The sequence below is a fragment of the Colobus angolensis genome, unplaced genomic scaffold (genome assembly GCF_000951035.1).
Source record: "Colobus angolensis palliatus isolate OR3802 unplaced genomic scaffold, Cang.pa_1.0 Scaffold314, whole genome shotgun sequence".
Lineage (NCBI taxonomy): Eukaryota > Metazoa > Chordata > Mammalia > Primates > Cercopithecidae > Colobus > Colobus angolensis.
In genome coordinates, this window is record NW_012116422.1 from 1,504,786 (window position 1) to 1,522,088 (window position 17,303).

Consider the following 17,303-nt stretch of genomic DNA (forward strand, 5'->3'; position numbering starts at 1 on the left):
GCAGGATAATCAGTGGCAACTGGGTAACCTTGTGGCTGCCTGAGGCAGCGTTTTCAGGTGGGGCTAACAAAAGGCTGACCAAGAAACTTAAAAGGAAAAATCTGGGAAGATGTCCATGGGAGCTTTGACAAGCTCAAGCATATTCCTGGGAATCTAGAAGTCCATGTGCATGTGCAGGGTTGTATGCATGTCCTGAGATAGTCCTAAGCTCTCATCTCTGGCCGACCTTGAAACTCAATTTATGCCAGAAATGAAGGTAAAGGCAGTTGTAAACTGCCTGCTGATAGATACATCAATGACATGACTGGACAAATATACATGCACGCACTTGACAAAAGCTAGAAAATTTATTGGTTCAAGGCATTAAAAAGAAAATCTGTCCAATCATTAGCTTACCCACTAGGCTGAGGAGAGACTTCAGGAACCAAACATAACAAAGAATACAGAATTTACAGAATTAGTCCAGGAAAGACACAGAACCAACCAAAAGCAGCAACAATAAGGAATAGTAACAGGTGCAAACCCTGGAGAGGAGGTAATCTGACTTCAATAATTGATGTAATATTTAAAACAAGACACACAAAGAACAGGAACATACGACCCATGCCATACACAGCAATTTAAAAAGCAGTCAATAAAAACAATCTATGAGGAAGCCCAGATGTTAGACTTACTAGGCAAAGACTAGGTATCAGCTATTGTAAATATGTTCAAGGAACTAACAGAAACAAAGTCTAAAGAATTAAAGGAAATTATGAGAATAATGTTTCACCAAATTATCAGGACTATCAGTAAGGAGACAAAAAAATAGAAATTCTGGAATTGAGAAATACAATAATGGAAATAAAAATTCACTAGATGGGGGTCAACAGCAAATTTGAACTGGCATAAGAAAGAATCGAGTGAGTTCAAAGACAGGTCAACTGAGATTATACAGTCTGAGGAATAGAAAGAAAGAATGAAGAAAAATGAAGAGAGCTTCTTTGAGACACTATCAAGTGTACCAAAATACCAAGTATGCCAATCATAATGAGAATCCCAGAAGAGAAAGAGAAAGGAGCAGAAAGACTATTTGAAGAAATAGTAGCCCAAAACATCCCAAATTTTATGAAAACATTAATCTTTGTATCCAAGAAATTGAACAAACTCTAAGTAGGGTAAACTAAAAGGGATTCACATTTAGATGCATCATGATCAAATTATTGAAAAAGAGATCTCAAAAGAAAGAAGCAAATAAAGCTAAGAACTGACTTCTCATAAGAAACAGTGCAGGCCTGAAAGCAGTGAAATGGCATATTTAAAGTGCTGAATGAAAAAAGACTATCAACCAAGAATTATTTTTGCAGTGGTGCAATCATAGCTCACTGTAACTTCGAACTCCTGGGCTCAAGCAATTCTCCTCAGCCTCTCAAATAAGACTACCAGCATGTGCCACAAAACAAAAAAAATAAAAAAAATGTTTTAAGAGACGGGGATCTTCCTATCTTGCCCAGGCTGGTCTTAAACTTCTAGTCTTAAGCAATCCTCCCATCTTGGCCTCCAAAAGTGCTGGGATTAAGGTGTGGGTTACTGTGCCCAGCCTCAACCAAGAATTCTATATCCAGAAAAACTGTCCTTCAAAAACAAGAAATGAAGACACTCCCAGATAAACATTGTGATAACCTGTCTTCACCAGACTTGCCCTACAAGAAATATGAAAGGAGAATGAATCCTTTAGGATGAAATGAAACTAGACTCAAATGCACATGAATACTCAAAGAGTACTGGTAAAGGTAAATATATAGGTAATATAAAAGCATAAATGTATTTTGGGGGCTGGGAGCAGTGGCTCATGCCTGTAATCCCAACCCTTTGAGAGGCCAAGGTGGGCGAATCACCTGAGGTCAGGAGTTTGAGACCAGCCTGCTCAACATGGTGAAACCCTGTCTCTACTAAAAATACAAAAACTTAACCAGGTGTTATGGTGGGCGCCTGTAATTACAGCTACTCAGGAGGCTGAGGCAGGAGAATCTCTTGAACCCGGGGGGCAGAGGTTGCAGTGAGCTGAGATCACACCACTGCACTCCAGCCTGGGTGACAAGAGCAAAACTCCATCTCAAAAAAAAAAAAGTATTTTCGGTTGCAACTCTTTTCCTATATGATTTAAAGGCAACTGCATTAAGAATTTTAACACTGTTGATGGGCTTATAATGTATAAAAATATAATTTGTATGACAATAATGCTACAAAAGAGAGAGGCAACAGAACTATATAGGAACTTTTGAAATGGAAATTAAGTTGACATTCATCTAAATTAAGGTGTTCATTTGTAATCCCCAGGGTAACCACTAAGAAAATAAAGAAAAGCTTATAGTGAAAGTAACAAAGTTATTTAAAGAGGGCCCAATGTGATGACACCCCAGTAATAATGAGGACACCTAGTTCCAAGATCTTGATTTTAAAACACCCTCTTCAATAAAAAGAACTCTGGCTCCTTGGAGAAGTGGCTGATTTCAGGGCTGAAGCAAGGAAAATACAAAATGACCCTAGAATTTTTTGTGGTGCCAGAAATTAAGAAAATATTAAAAAAAAAAAAAAAAGGTAGAGTTTGTTCAAAGAACACAGAACCCAACCTGAAGTAACTCCCAATGATCAGAGGTAGAACAATTTGAGAAACAAAATAAAGACAGCATTGGAGTATAACCAGAGTAAAATAAATATTCATGAACTTACATGGCTATACACAAGCACTTACTTTAAAAAGAATTAATGAGGGAAAGGACGGCACTTCTTTATAGCAGAATTACAAGTAATAAATGTAGAAGGAAAGAGGGAAAAGGAAAAATCATCACTAGGCAAATACCACAATAAAAATCATTTCAGAGACGAGTCACTGATGAAGCTATTATTAGTAGGCACAAATCTGAGAAAAAATGTTTATAATCTCAAACTATCTTTCCCAATATATTAAGTAAAAAGGGAAAGATAGTAACTTTATCATGGAAGAACCTGACAGAAACCATCTTAACCAAGTGGTCAGGGTCAACATCACCAATAAGAAGGCATGGACCTCATGAACCCTGTGACCTGATGTGGTGAGAAGGCCCCAACTTCATCTCTGTGAAAATGTAGAACCTCAGTGCAATTAGGAGAAAACACCAGGGGGACCAAACTGAGGAGCTTTTGACAGCATAACTCATCAGTATTCCTGGAAAATGTAAGGGTTATGAAAAGACAAGACTGAGAAACCATTCAGACTGCAGGAGACCAAAGAGAATTAACTCAATGCACTGTGAGATCCTGGGTTGATCTTGAAACTGAAAAAGGATGTGAATGGAAACACTGGTGAGACTAGAATAGGATCCATAGTTTACTTAATAAATCCATGCTCATTTTTCTGTTTTTGATCATTGCACTATGATTATGTAATGTGTTACCATTGGGAGAAGCTGGGTAAGGGGAGGGGATATGGCAACTCTCTGTACTATTTTTGTATCTTTTCTGTAAATATAACATTAATTCTGCTGGAGCCTTGATCTTGGATTTCCCAGCCTCCAGAACTGTAAGCAATAAATTTTTATTATTTATAAATTACTCAGTCTTGGGTATTCTGTTACAGCAGCACAAACAAAATAAGAAAAGGGCCTTTGCACTAGCTTGTATCTTAAGCTTGGAAATTTCTTCCCCCAAATATCTGCATGGCCACTTCCTCTCATCCTTCAGGCCTCTGCTCAAATAACACCTTCTCAGTGATGCCTTACGTCACCATCCCATATATAATAGTGCACTCACTCCATTCTACCTGCCCTCTTTTTTTCCCTCTCCACTGTACTTTTCACTGTCTAACATACTATATATCATGTATTTGTTCATTATCTCCACCCACTAGAATGTATCTCTTCGAGGACAGGGACTGTGCTGTTTTGTTTAGCACCTACATAGTGAGCACTCAATAAACATTTCCTTAATGAATGTATGAACTTATCATTGTTATGGGAATTATTTGTAATCATTTGTCTCCCAGGTGCTTGGCACAGAAATGTATTAGATTAAGTAATAGGCCGGTGCAGTGGCTGATGCCTGTAATTCCAGCACACTGGGAGGCCAAGATAAGAGGATCACTTGAGCACAGGAGTTCAAGACCAACCTGGGCAACAGGATAAGATTGGCGCTACTATGGTTTGAGTGGTTATGAAGTGGGAGTTCATGTTCATTCCATTGTTTTTACTTGGAATTTATATTTTTAAAGTAGAGAATTTATCAAAGAGACAAGCAATAAAAGGCAAACATTTATCTTGCACCCCTTTGACCTGGTATTAGTAAAACCTTGGTATCTAAAGGTTTAACCCTATCTCTACAAAAAAAATTAAAAATCAGTGTGGGGGTGTGATGGTGCCCTGTAGTCCTAGCTATGCAGGAAGCTGAGGTGGGAGGATCACTTGAACCCAGGGGGTCGAGACTGCAGTGAGCCGTGTTTGCACCATTGCTCTTCAGCCTGGGTATCAGAGTGAGACCCCGTCTCAAAAAAATACTAATAAATAAGTAAAATATGTCAGCCAGGCACAGTGACTCACACCTGTAATCTCAGCACTTCAGGAGGCCAAGGCAGGCAGACTGCTTGAGCCCAAGAGTTTGAGACCAGCCTGGGCAACACAGTGAAACCTGGTCTCTACAACAAATACAAAAATTAGCCAGGTGTAGTGGCTCACCTGTAGTCTCAGCTACTCAGGAGGCTGAGGTGGGAGGATTGCTTGTGCCTGAGAGGCAGAGGTTACAGTGAGCCAAGATGGTGCCACTGCACTCTAACGTAGGTGACAGAGCAAGACTCTGTCTTTAAAAAAAAAAAAAAGTTATTTTCCTTTTATTTTAGGAATAAGGTACTTGCCCTGTACATACCCACATACTAGCATGACAGATACCAAAATATTACAACGATTGTTTTCTCTGGATGCTGGGACTATGGGGCTTTTTATTTCTTTGCATATCTGTACTTTACACAATAACATTTTTGTGTAATCTTTTTTTTAAATGCCGAATACTGACATTGGAGAATGCTCTTCATCTAATTTAAGTGAAAAAAGAGTAAAAACCATATAGTATATTATCTCATTTTTCTAACAAAATATAAATGTGCATAGCAAAGATACAGAGGCGTTAATAGCACCAGGGAGAAGGGGTGCAAGATTAGTGGTTGCCTCTTATTGCTTGTCTTGTTTATAAATTCTTCACATTAAAAATATAAATTCCAAGTAAAAACAATGGAATAAACACAAACTCCCACTTTATAACCAACTGAAATGACAGTAACTGAATTTTCTAAAGTTTTAAAAGCCCCAAAATGGGAGAAAGGAATGGCAGCACCAGCGTTGGAAAGGTGGAAAGTGGATGGACGGCGGGCAGACTACTTGGCTGACCCAAGGAAACTGCATCGCAGGCCAGCTGAGACCCATGCTGATTTACAGAGTCCCCAGAATGCTCAGGAACTGAGAAAAGACCAAAGACATCAGAAGGGCAAGGGGTGAAAACAAGGAAAGTTGTTGAAACTCAGTTTAAGAAACAGTTAGATACTCATTTTTGTTCCTCAAAGTTGGGTGACCCTCCTGCAGCAGGGTTTTCTCCGGACAGGATATCTGGACTGAAAACACCAGACACAGTGGAGGGCAGTCGAAATATGCTGAAATCAGGAACAGTCAACAGATGCCAAGGCCCCCACCCCAGCCCTCTCTCCACCCTTGCTGCCAGAATGGTGGAGACAGGGAGAATCTTTTCTGCGCGAGCTGACCTGCCTGCCGAAAAATGACAAAGAAACTGGCACAGGAGGTTCCCCAAGTGAAAACAGCCACCCGCCCTACAGGAAACAGCCCCCTCCCACACATTTACCCTCAGAGCTCCCTATCTGTTTTAACATGTACAGGCAATCCAGGATCCCCTAACATGCAAGGAAAGCCAATAACATGGAAAAAAATTTTTTTTTGAGACAGAGTCTGGCTGTCACACAGGCTAGAGTGAAGTGGTATGATCACAACTCACTGCAGCTTCGACTCCTGAGCTCAAGTGATGCTCCCACCACAACCTCCCAAGTAGCTGGGACCACAGGTATGCACCACATGCCTGGCTAAGTTTTTTTTGTGTTTTGCAGAAATGAAGCCTCCCTATGTTGCCCAGGCTGGTGTCAAACTCCTGGGCTCAAGCGATCGGCCTCCCAAAGTGCTAGAATTACAGGCGTGAGCCACTGTGCCCAGTTCAAAACAATCTTTTAAAGAAAACTTGCAGAAAATAAAGATTATGTATGAAAAAGGAAACTTAGAAGCTATCGCATCAAAGAAACAAGAACACAGTGCCGTTAGTGTGCATGTGCACGTGCGCACACACACTTTCAAAGAATCAAATACCCTCAGGAAGAAAGATAAAGCTATGAGAATATCTCAGAGGAGAGAAATTTTTAGAATAAAAAGAAAATTCAAGGAGAAGTCCAAGAGGTATAATCAAAAAATGGCAGTTCCAATAAGACAGAAGAAAGAGAACGGAGAAGACACGTCATAAAATATCCCCATTTAAGTGTGAATACAAAAATATATTATTTTTATAAGTGAGAAAAAACAGGGTGCAAAAGGTGTATATGATGCCACTTCACATGTAGGGACAAGGCAAAATAAGACTATATATCCACAGTTGCTTGTATTTACATAAACAAATAGGATAACCCCCCACCCAAAAAAAAACACCTAAGAAAAAATTGTTCTTTGTGAGGGAAGGTGGAGATTCCACTAAACTTTGTACATACACAGTTGACCCTTGAATAGCAGGTTCTGAACGGCACAGATCCACTTATCCATGGATTTTCTCCTGCCTCTGCCACCCCTGAGATGACAAGACCGACCCCTCCTCTTCTTCCTCCTCCTTGGCCTGCTCAATGTGAAGACAGTGACACTGAAGACCTTTGTGATGTTCCACCTCTACTTAATGATGAATAGGAAATATATTTTTTCCTCCTTCCTTGTGATTTTCTTAACAACCTTTTTTTTTTTCTTTGTGAGATGGAGTCTCATTCTGTCACCCAGGCTGGAGTGCAGTGGCATGATCTTGGCTCACTGCAACCTCTGCCTCCCGGGTTCAAGTGATTCTACGGCCTCAGCCTCCTGAGTAGCTGGGATTACAGGAATGTGCCACGAGTGCATCTGGCTAATTTTTGTATTTTTAGTAGAGACAGGGTTTTGCCATGTAGGCCAGGTTGGTCTCAAACTCCTGACTTCAAATGATCTGCCTGCCTTGGCCTTCCAAAGTGCTGGGATTACAGGCATGAGCCACTGCGCCTAGGCAACATCTTCTTTTCTTTAGCTTACTTCATGGTAAGAATACAGTACATAATACATATAACATACAAAATATGTGTCAATGCATTTTATGTCATCAATAAGGCTCCCACTCAACAATAGGCTATTAGGAGTTAAGTTCTGGGGAAGTCAAAAGTTATATGTGGATTTTCAACTGCATGGCTGGGGGTTGAAAAAACAGGGTGAAGATGGGTGTCTCTAACCTCTGTGTTGAACAACCAAACAAGAAACGATACCATGTACAACCCAAAGAAGGGAGAAAGAAGGAATAAAGAATGTATATAGTTTTTATTTTTGTGCCATGTGAATGGAATATTTATTCAAAGATAAGAAGTAAAAATAGGGCTGGGCACGATGGCTCACACCTGTAATCTCAGCACGTTGGGAGGCCAAGGCAGGCAGATCACCTGAGATCAGGAGTTGGAGACCAGCCTGTCTAACATGGCAAAACCCCATCTACTAAAAATACAAAAAATTAGCCGGGCGTGATGGTGGGTGCGTATACTCTGAGCCACTCGGGACCTGAGGCAGGAGAATCCCTTGAACCTGAGAGGCGGAGGTTGCAGTGAGCTGAGATCATGCCATTGCACTCCAGTCTGGACAACAGAGCAAGACTCTGTCTCAACAACAATAAAAGAAGTAAAAACAACAGAGAGGTTTTTTAAAAAAATAAAATTTACCAGAACTTAATGGCATGTCTTCAGTTTGAAAGGGCCCACTACGTATCTGGTACAGTTGTTGAGAACAGAACTATACCAAGGCACACTGTTGTAAAATGTGGATGGAGTATAGGGACCAAGACAATTTCTACAAAAGGAGTGAGGAAAGATCTGGATTCAAAGTGGTTCTAGACTTCTGCACTTCTGGAAGATAGGAGGCAACAGCACAGGCCTTTATAATTCTGAAAGAAAAGTATTTCCTGCCTAAAATTCTATACCTAACTAAACTGTCAAATTCAACTTGAGGATAAAACATCTATTTAGACATGCAAGTTCTCAAAAAGTTTACCTTCTCCACACCCTTTATTAGAAAGCTATCAGGGGATATGTTTACTCAAGAAAAAAGAAAGATCAAAAACTCAAGAGAAGCACACATAGTGGCGAAGGGAGTTCCCAGGGCAGTGGCGACAGGCCCCAGGACGACGGCTGTGTGGCAGGGTCCGGGCAGTGCTAGATCAGAGCAGGCCAGATGGCCTGACCTCCTGGCTTTCTTAGGAAGATGAATTATGAGAAAAACTCATCAAATTTCTTGAGAGTAGTTTCATGTATTTGGTCAAGAGTTTAGGATTCAGTCACTGAGAGGAACACAGAAAACTAAGAATATGGAAAAACAAGATAATTATTAACTCCAGAGGTAAAAAGTTTTGAAAGAAAATAAAAGTAATCATAGCCAACCATGTTTCACCTGTGAATATATTAGTATCATTAGGCAAACAGCACACAAGGCTTTTGACTGACCCAAATTATGATCTATCTGTATTGATGAGAAAAAAGGAAGGATGCAGGTGGAGGAAGGACAGTAACGAGGAAAGAACGAAATATTCATTGTAGACAACAGCTCCTATGTCTAAAAAAATCAAGAAATAGCAACCTAGGCTTAATTTAGAAACATGAAGGGAGATAAAAGAGGTTTCCTTGGATAAGAGGCTGGGGTGGGAGAAGGCTGCTTGTCAAAAATAGAGAGATTTTGAGCTTTCACCCTACTTACAAGCTAACAAGTCAGTATGCCACACTTTATAGTTTCGTGGTTGCTTTACAGGAGAGGAAGCATGAGCTTAGGGAGCCTGAAGTTTTATAATGGGAAGCGCGCCTGCCTTTAGCTCCGGAGGAAGGTACTATCTCTTCCAAGGCTGTCTGCAATATAAATAAACTTTAAAAGACAGTAAGGGAAACAGCAGGGCAGAGAGTGCCTCACTCACAAGAGGAGCAGCAATGCCAGAGGCCCATAGAGCACGGATTCCCAGCGCTGCCGCTTTACATAATGAACCTTCTTGATTTTTAAAATTATCAGCATTCGTAACTTTCCTAAAAATAAAAATCTAAAAAATTAAATCGTTTCACTTACTAAAACAACTCTCTCAGGCCTTACTCCTCCCGACTGGGCATGTCTTTGCCAACGGAGAGCCAGAGTCCGAGGAAACCCGAAAAAGCAACCCCAGCTTTCCCAGCTTTTCCAGGGTGAGCTGGTCCGGAGGAAGGGCGGTCCCAATCCCAGCGCTTCGGGGCCAGAGCAAAGCGGGGAGGCTCCCCATGGCCGTCAGCGGGCGGCTCACGCGGCGCATTGCAGGCAGGTGCGAGCCACATGCGCCAAGTGCCCGGAGCGGCCCTTTGGTAGTTAGTGTTAATTAAAATTGCCCGCACGGGAGTGGAGCCCCGCTGACAATCTAGAAACAAGCAACAGACCCTCTGATGTAGCCATCTGGGCCGCGCCTCTCCGCACGGCCCGGCACGCCCGGCCACCCTCGAGGGCAGGTGCTGCCGCTCTGCCGGGCCCACAGGATCCCTCGGCCTGATACGGCCGGTGCTGTAGGGGCACGTGCGCGCCGCGGCTCCTCCGCCGCTCCCACCCCTCGCCGGTGCGCACTGGCGCTCGGGGCGCCGCGGGCCCAGGTGTCCAGCTAGCCCCTGCCCTGCCTGGCGCTCGGACCACCACTTCTACCTTTACCGCCCCCTTGCCAGCCTCCGCAGCTTCCAGACAGGCCGGTCTCTGCGCCCACCCCTGCTTCCCGCACTGGCCACCGCCAGAGGCCGTGGAGGAGGGCCCGGCCGCGCAGATCCTGCTTATCGGGCCTATCTCCTGTTACATAAGGCCACTCCCCTATCTCCGCGGGCCATCGCCGCCGCAACCGCCGCGCCAGCGCCTTCACCCACGCGCGGGGGCGCGCCTGCCCACCGCTCCCGGCAGGGTTTTTGGTAGCCATGGGGGTTACGGGGGCGTTGACTCATCCGGGCAGGGCACCGGGAGTTGCACAGCCCAGGGTAGTTCCCCGCTCCTTTCCCCATCACGGAGACCCTATGGGAGATGCCATGGACTCTCTACTACAGATTAGGAAACAGGCCGGTAGAGGGATCACACAGCCAAGTAGCGGCACTCCAGGCACTGGGGGCCCTCGAGGGGAAGGGGCAGACTTTTGGGAGTCAGGGCCAGCAGCTGGGCTGGGAAGCTTCGAGTGTGGACAGAGAGGGTGGGAATGATGTTCCCTGTGGGAAGAGAGAGTGAACAAGCTTGGGATGCCTCTGAGCGGGAATCCAACATCCGTTGTGGCACAGGTCACAAGCACACCCTTGTGAGCAGGTTGAGCCCTGTCGAGGACAGGACGGAGGGAGCCTGAGCAGGCAGAGAGGGGGGCTGGGGAGGCGCTGGCTTGGGGAGGAAGTGAGTAAAGGAGAAATCTTGACATCAACACCCAACAGGCAAATGTCGTGGCCTCTGTTGTGAGGGTTTCTGGAAGACTTCTAGGAAAATGAGGGAAGAGCAGGAAAAGGCGACATGGATGCAGGGGCCAGGCCCAGGAGCCGCCCCTCCACAGCACTCATTCTGCAGAAGGGAAACTTGAGGCCCCCAGACGGCAGGGGTTGATCCTGCAGAGACTGGTGAGCAAACGGGATCACCCCAAGCCCCAGTGGCACTAGGAACACTTATAATCCCTGACCTGAACTAAGGCTGCCAGCCTGGCCCGGTTAAGAGTTTCCCAGCAGGATGACCCGTGCACTGTAAATTAAAGGGGCCAGATATAGGTGCACACTACTCCCAGCCACTCTGGAAACTGAGGTGGGGGGATCGCTTAAGTCCGGGAGTTGGAGGCCAACCTAGGCAGGCAACATAGTGAGATCCCATCTCCAAAAAAACAAAAAACACCAAAAAAAAAGTCCCAGGAAGACCTCTGAATCTGTCTGGATCGCTCAGTGGAGACCTGGAAATCTGAACTTTGACAATCCCTCCCACAGTGGGGCCAAGGAGGAATTAGGCAAGCCAAAAGAAGTGAACTTTACTCTTCTATTGCCTGTTTGAATTTTGTATCCAAGCAAGTATTACTTAAGTAATTCAAGAGACTGGTTTATTAAAAAAATAAAACTCCCTGAATTCCCATAGCTGGTAGACTGTGGCCACAGCCACAGTGCACTATCTGCCCAGCACTTCCGGTGACCCAAAAGGGTCTGAAGACAGGAGCTCAGAGTTGGGTCAGCTGTCCAGGTACTCAGGGTTGTCATAGGCAAAACTGCTGGAACTCAGGGCAGCATTGCAGATGCCATGCTGCTCTCAGGGCCCCTTGCCTGCCGCTGGAATTAAACCCACCCAGATCTTGGAAACTGTGCCCTGGACCCTTCTCAATAAGTCCACGAGAAATCAAACTCTTTCCTTTATGCGACACTGGATTTTCCACAAAGTAAAATCAAGATGAGTAAAGATGTGGTTTCTAGATAGTGCCTGAAAAAGCAGAGACCATGGTGTCAGGCGTCACCACTTGGGCCTATAAAAGCTGCCACAAGACGCCAAGGCCACAAGCCACCCAGCCTATGCGTCCGCTCCTCAATCCTCTCCTGTTGGCACTGGGCCTCATGGCGCTCTTGTTGACCATGGTCATTGCTCTCACTTACCTCGGCGGCTTTGCCTCCCCAAGCCCTGTGCCTCCCTCTACAGCCCTCAAGGAGCTCATTGAGGAGCTGGTCAACATCACCCAGAACCAGAAGGTGAGTGTCGGCTAGCCAGGGTCCTAGCTATGAGGGCTCCAGGGTGGGTGATTCCCAGGATGAGGTAATGAGCAAGCTGGGCTTGGATCCTAAGAAGCAGAAGCCTATGGGTCAGGAAGAATCCCCATGGACCAAGGCCTAGCCCGGCCATGAGAGAAAGAGGAGCTGGGCTGGGGGCTCAGCAGTGTGGATGGACCTATGAAGGGGTCTGGCAGAGTCCCCAGGGACTACCTGCTCTCCTGGCCTGGCCTTGTCTGCCACTGCCAGCTCCTACTCAGCCATTCCTGAACAGAGGACAGCAGAGAAGGGCCAGCACCCTCCCAGAACCATGTGGCATTTGCCAACTGGATTTTGACCATAATAATGCAGCCGTTCTCCCCAGCACCCTAATAGGCCTGCCCTTACAGGAGGATTTGTTAGTAGAGTCCGCTCCTTGCCTCACTAGTAACAGCTCACATGTCTTGAGCGCTGCTTACACCAGGCCTGGTACACGTGCTTTATGTGTCATTTCATCACTGCCAGCCACCTCAAGAGGCAGGTACAATGAACCCATTCTGCTAAGGTTCAGTGAGGTTAAGTGACAGAGGCTGGATTCAAGCCAGGCCTGGCCAACACCAGAGTGCCCATGCTCCTAACTGCAATGTTCCCTCGCAATCAGAAGGCAGGGCATTTAATACACCAGACCCCCACTGCCTCCCATCTGATTTGTCTTGGTCAACAGTGGCCCAGGCCACCACTACTTCACTCATCCCCGCCCTGGCCCTTTCCGCAGGCCCCTGTCCTCTTGCCCTATGGCAAGCCTCACATGCAGCTTGTCCCTTACTAGTGGTGTCACTCAATTTTTTTCTCTCAGTTCCAAGACCCTATACATGGGTCCTCACCCCCACGCCCGCTGTTCAAAGCAGAAAACGAAGCTCAGGAACGCTGAGGGGCTGCCAGGCCTGCCTCTGCGCCACACGAGGGATGCGTGTGGGTCCTGTGCTGGTGCAGACCTGGCCTGGGCTGGCAGGGCAGGCCCACGACCCCTGCCAGCGCTCTGCTCACTGTCACTTTGCTCCCACAGGCCCCGCTCTGCAATGGCAGCATGGTGTGGAGCATCAACCTGACAGCTGGCGTGGTAAGGACCTTCAGGTGCGGGGAGGATGGGGCAGAGGCTCCAGGCCTTGGGCTTATCTTCTCTGAGACTCCCTTCCATGGCTGGGGTTCCAAGCAAGCTTCAAGCGCTCTCCTCCCTCCCCCAATAATCTGGGCTCTTCCCACCACCCAGACTCACCTGCTCCAGGCATCTCAGCCCCATCATCCTGCAGACTCACAAAAGGCAGCCACCCCAGCAGGGCCTGACCCCTCAGTGTCCCCTCTCCACAGTACTGTGCAGCCCTGGAATCCCTGATCAACGTGTCACGCTGCAGTGCCATCGAGAAGACCCAGAGGATGCTGAACGGATTCTGCCCACACAAGGTCTCAGCTGGGGTAAGGCGTCCCCCTACCTCTCACCCCCACCCTGCACCCCCTCCTGCCAACCCTGGGCTCGCTGAAGGGAAGCTGGCTGAATATCCAAGGTGTGTGTCCACCCAGGGGCGGGGCCATTGTGGCAGCAGGGACATGGCCTTCAGGATTTACAGGACCTGGGCTCAAGGGCTCCTGACTCCTACCTGGGCCTCAATGTCCACATCTGTACAGTAGAGGTACTAACAGTACTCACCTCATGGGGACTTCCGTGAGGACTGAATGAGACAGTCCCTGGAAAGCCCCTGGTTTGTGCGGGTCGTTCTGCCCTCTGGCGTCCCACTCACACGCTGCCTCTTTATCCTGCAGCAGTTTTCCATCTTGCGTGTCCGAGACACCAAAATTGAGGTGGCCCAGTTTGTAAAGGACCTGCTCTTACATTTAAAGAAACTTTTTCGCGAGGGACAGTTCAACTGAAACATCGAAAGCATCATTATTTGCAGAGACAGGACCTGACTATTGAAGTTGCAGATTCATTTTTCTTTCTGTTGTCAAAAATGTCTTGGGGAGGTGGGGAAGAGGGTTAGGGAGGGGGTAAAATTCCTTAGCTTAGACCTCAGCCTGTGCTGCCTGTCTTCAGCCTAGCCGACCCCAGCCTTCCCCTTGCCCAGGGCTCAGCCTAGTGGGCCTCCTCTGTCCAGGGCCCTGAGCTCGGTGGATCTGGGGATGACGTGTCCCTACACCCCTCCCCTGCCCTAGAGCACACTGTAGCATTACAGTGGGTGCCCCCCTTGCCAGACATGTGGTGGGAGAGGTCCCCACTTCACACACAGGCAACTGAGGCAGAGAGCAGCTCAGGCATATTTCTTCTTGGCCTTATTTATTATTGTGTGTTATTTAAATGAGTGTGTTTGTCAGCGTTGGGGACTGGGGAAGACTGTGGCTGCTGGCACTTGGAGCCAAGGGTTCAGAGACTCAGGGCCCCAGCACTAAAGCAGTGGACACCAGGAGTCCCTGGTAATAAGTACTGTGTACAGAATTCTGCTACCTCACTGGGGTCCTGGGGCCTCGAAGCCTCATCCAAGGCAGGGTCAGGAGAGGAGCAGAACAGCTGCTCCTGTCTGCCAGCCAGCAGCCAGCTCTCAGCCAACGAGTAATTTATTGTTTTTCCTTGTATTTAAATATTAAATATGTTAGCAAAGAGTTAATAATATATAGAAGGGTACCTTGAACACTGGGGGAGGGGACATTGAACAAGTTGTTTCATTGACTGTCAAACTGAAGCCAGAAATAAAGTTGGTGACAAATAGGCCTGATTGTATTTGTCTTTCATTTTGGCCTTTGGGGACACTGGTGTGTGGTCTGAAGACTCTGAGGAGCTCTTTGGGAGGCTGGCAGGTTGGAGGAGGGGACTGGGATGGATTACAGTGAGGATGGGGTGCAGTGACCTGGGCTGAAAGCAAGCTAGCTCCCGGAGGTGGGGACATGGCCTGAAGGAAGCCCCACCTTCTGTCTGCCGTGCCAGCGAGGACGGAGAGACTTGGGCCAGGCTGTCAGGGTTCAAGGAGGGCATGAGGAGCAGACGGAGACCCAGGAAGTCTCACGATCACATCTCCTGAGGACTGGCCAGCTGTGTCTGGCACCACCCACACATTCATGTCTCCCTCACAACCCAGGAGGCCGATGAGAACTGTGAGGCTCAGAGAGCGTGGGTGGTTTGCCTAAGGTCACATAGCTCACTGGGGTCCTGGGGCCTCAGAGCTCATCTGAGGTAAAGAAGCAAAGCTGGGATTGGGGCCCAAAACTCACTTTAACTCCAAAGCCCCACACACTTAACCACCCTGCCTATTTCTGTCCAAATGTCACCTGTCCTGAATGGAGTTTTTCCCTCTGTAAGATTGTCATCAACCTGTTTGGGCCATCTCACTGACAGGGAGTTCCCTACTATTTTTGAGGGGCAGCCCATTGCCTTTCTGGACAGCTCTCACCATTAGGGTGCACACACGCACCACCTCTGTGAACAGGGCTCTGGCTAGGCCACTCCTCAGCAGCTCTTGTTGCTTCTCCCTTGGCCCTGGCCAGCAGCTGGAGTGCAGAGACCAGCAGGCCTTACCAAACCACAGCTCCAGGCCATGCCCGTCAGCAACGTTTTTCACTGTGACTCTCTGGGAGGTGCCCAGGGCAGAGGGTGACTCCAGGATGGGATGCCTTTGCAGTGGGTGATAGTCATCAAGGACCAGTCTCAAACTTGTAGTGGCAGGCAGGCGCCCTCCCTGGGGAGCCCAGAGCCCCATGGGAACACCACAGTGATACTCAGAAGTCCCTGAAGGCAGCTGCCCTCTGCTGCTCACGGCTGTGTCATTCACGCAACAGCAGAGGACATGGCAGGGAGTTGACCAGGGGGCTGATGATGGCAGTCAGCTACTCCAGAATCACTTACTTTCCCCAGGGAGAGGCAAGGGAAGAAGGCAAACCTGACAGTGCAGGGGGCAGGGGATACTTGGCCCAGAGGAGAGAAGACTGTGGGGGTGAAGAGGGTGGTGGTGCAAGAGCTGGGTCTCCAGCAGGCTGTCCGGGGCAGGGGACAGGACCAGCTCTCTGGTGCCAAGCCTATTAAGTCCTGTCTCATTTGCTGAGGGAATACCTGCGGGGGACCACCACAGCAGACACCTGGGCTAGTGACCACCAAGACACCACATGCACTCCAGGTTGAGCCCCAGAAAGAACTCTGTAGAAACAACACAGGGCCTGCTGCAGGGAGCTGTATGTCCTCCCTCGGGAGGGCCTCCCCTCTAGAGGTGAGCAGTGGCTGCTTCCGCGGAGGGTGGGAGAGTCTCAGAGGCCAGAGGAGGTGGGTGGGAGTCAGAGTCTCGGCATTCTTCTCCACCCAGAGTCTAGGGTTTAAGGCTGGAAGGATATTTATGGAGGGCAATGACTTTGTAAACAGGACCTAGCAATCTATCTCCCATCTTTGACCCATGTCCTCTCTGCCAGCCAAAGTATTGCCCTGCCTATCCAGAAAGAAGATGGAAACCCTTCCAGTGAAATTCCACGTGACTCCTTCAAGCACAAAGACTGGAATTGAGACTGATGTGGGGCAGAGTTCCTCGGGATCCTCCAAGGCCCTGCTCTGAGCCACACATTCAGGACGGCCTGCGAGGCAGGGGTCTGGCCAACGGCCGTCCTGGGCCCCACCACCAGGGGTCTGCAGCTCGCCACTTCCTCAGCCACTGTGGAAGCCACTCCTGTCCCTCACACCTTCCAGGCTGCCCCCCAGGAAGGGGGCCTGTGGTCACTGGCAGTGTGCCCTGGGCTGGAGAGGGCATGGGGCTCTCCAGGGATGAGGGACGCCTTATGGAGCCACAGAACCAAGCTGCAGCTGGTGGCAACAGGGAGAGGGCCCTGTCAGGAATGAGAAAGGAAGAGAGAACAAGGTAGGTAAGTGTCAGTGGCTGCAACTGTGGCTGGGAACCTCCCTCCCTGGGGACTGACCCCTGGCGGTGTTTGCTGGGAGTTTTCTCTAACCACGTGGCCTAAGTTCTTTCATAAACAAGGCAAGCCCTCAGCAGGGCTCAGAGAGAAGGGGGTTGAAAAGGGAGAAGAGTGCTTGGTGAGTGGGAGGAAGACGCTGACCATGGGGCCCAGGTCGGGGAGCCCCTTGGCACCTCAGGAACCCCAGCCCAGGAGGTTTCACTGGAAGAGGGGCTGGGCTTAAGTGAGAAGTGAGATACACGCGAGTTTCCGGTGAACCAAACACCTCAGTTTGCTGCTCAGATGAGGTGTCAGAAAACACTCCCAGTCACTTGGCGAGTTTCTCCGAGGCTGGCCCCGTCCTGCGCAGGATGAGGAGCGG

The 17,303-nt window shown here is 48.0% G+C and overlaps 1 protein-coding gene across 1 annotated transcript; it reads left to right on the forward strand.

Moving 5' to 3' along the window:
• The first annotated feature begins 11,822 nt into the window (after nt 1-11,822).
• Nucleotides 11,823-14,753, forward strand: IL13 (interleukin 13). The gene is made up of 4 exons (XM_011951072.1): nt 11,823-12,004; nt 13,068-13,121; nt 13,370-13,474; nt 13,820-14,753. Exons 1-4 carry the CDS (start codon nt 11,831-11,833, stop codon nt 13,925-13,927), a joined length of 441 nt encoding a protein of 146 aa, XP_011806462.1. The 5' UTR covers nt 11,823-11,830; the 3' UTR covers nt 13,928-14,753.
• Nucleotides 14,754-17,303: the final 2,550 nt, after the last annotated feature.

Bases quoted from the DNA above. Each gene is read 5' to 3' on its own strand.
- IL13 (XM_011951072.1), top strand. From the start codon at position 11,831: ATGCGTCCGCTCCTCAATCCTCTCCTGTTGGCACTGGGCCTCATGGCG. The intron at 13,122-13,369 runs GTAAGGACCTTC...CCCTCTCCACAG, and splicing joins TCAACCTGACAGCTGGCGTG to TACTGTGCAGCCCTGGAATC. The intron at 13,475-13,819 runs GTAAGGCGTCCC...TTTATCCTGCAG, and splicing joins CACACAAGGTCTCAGCTGGG to CAGTTTTCCATCTTGCGTGT.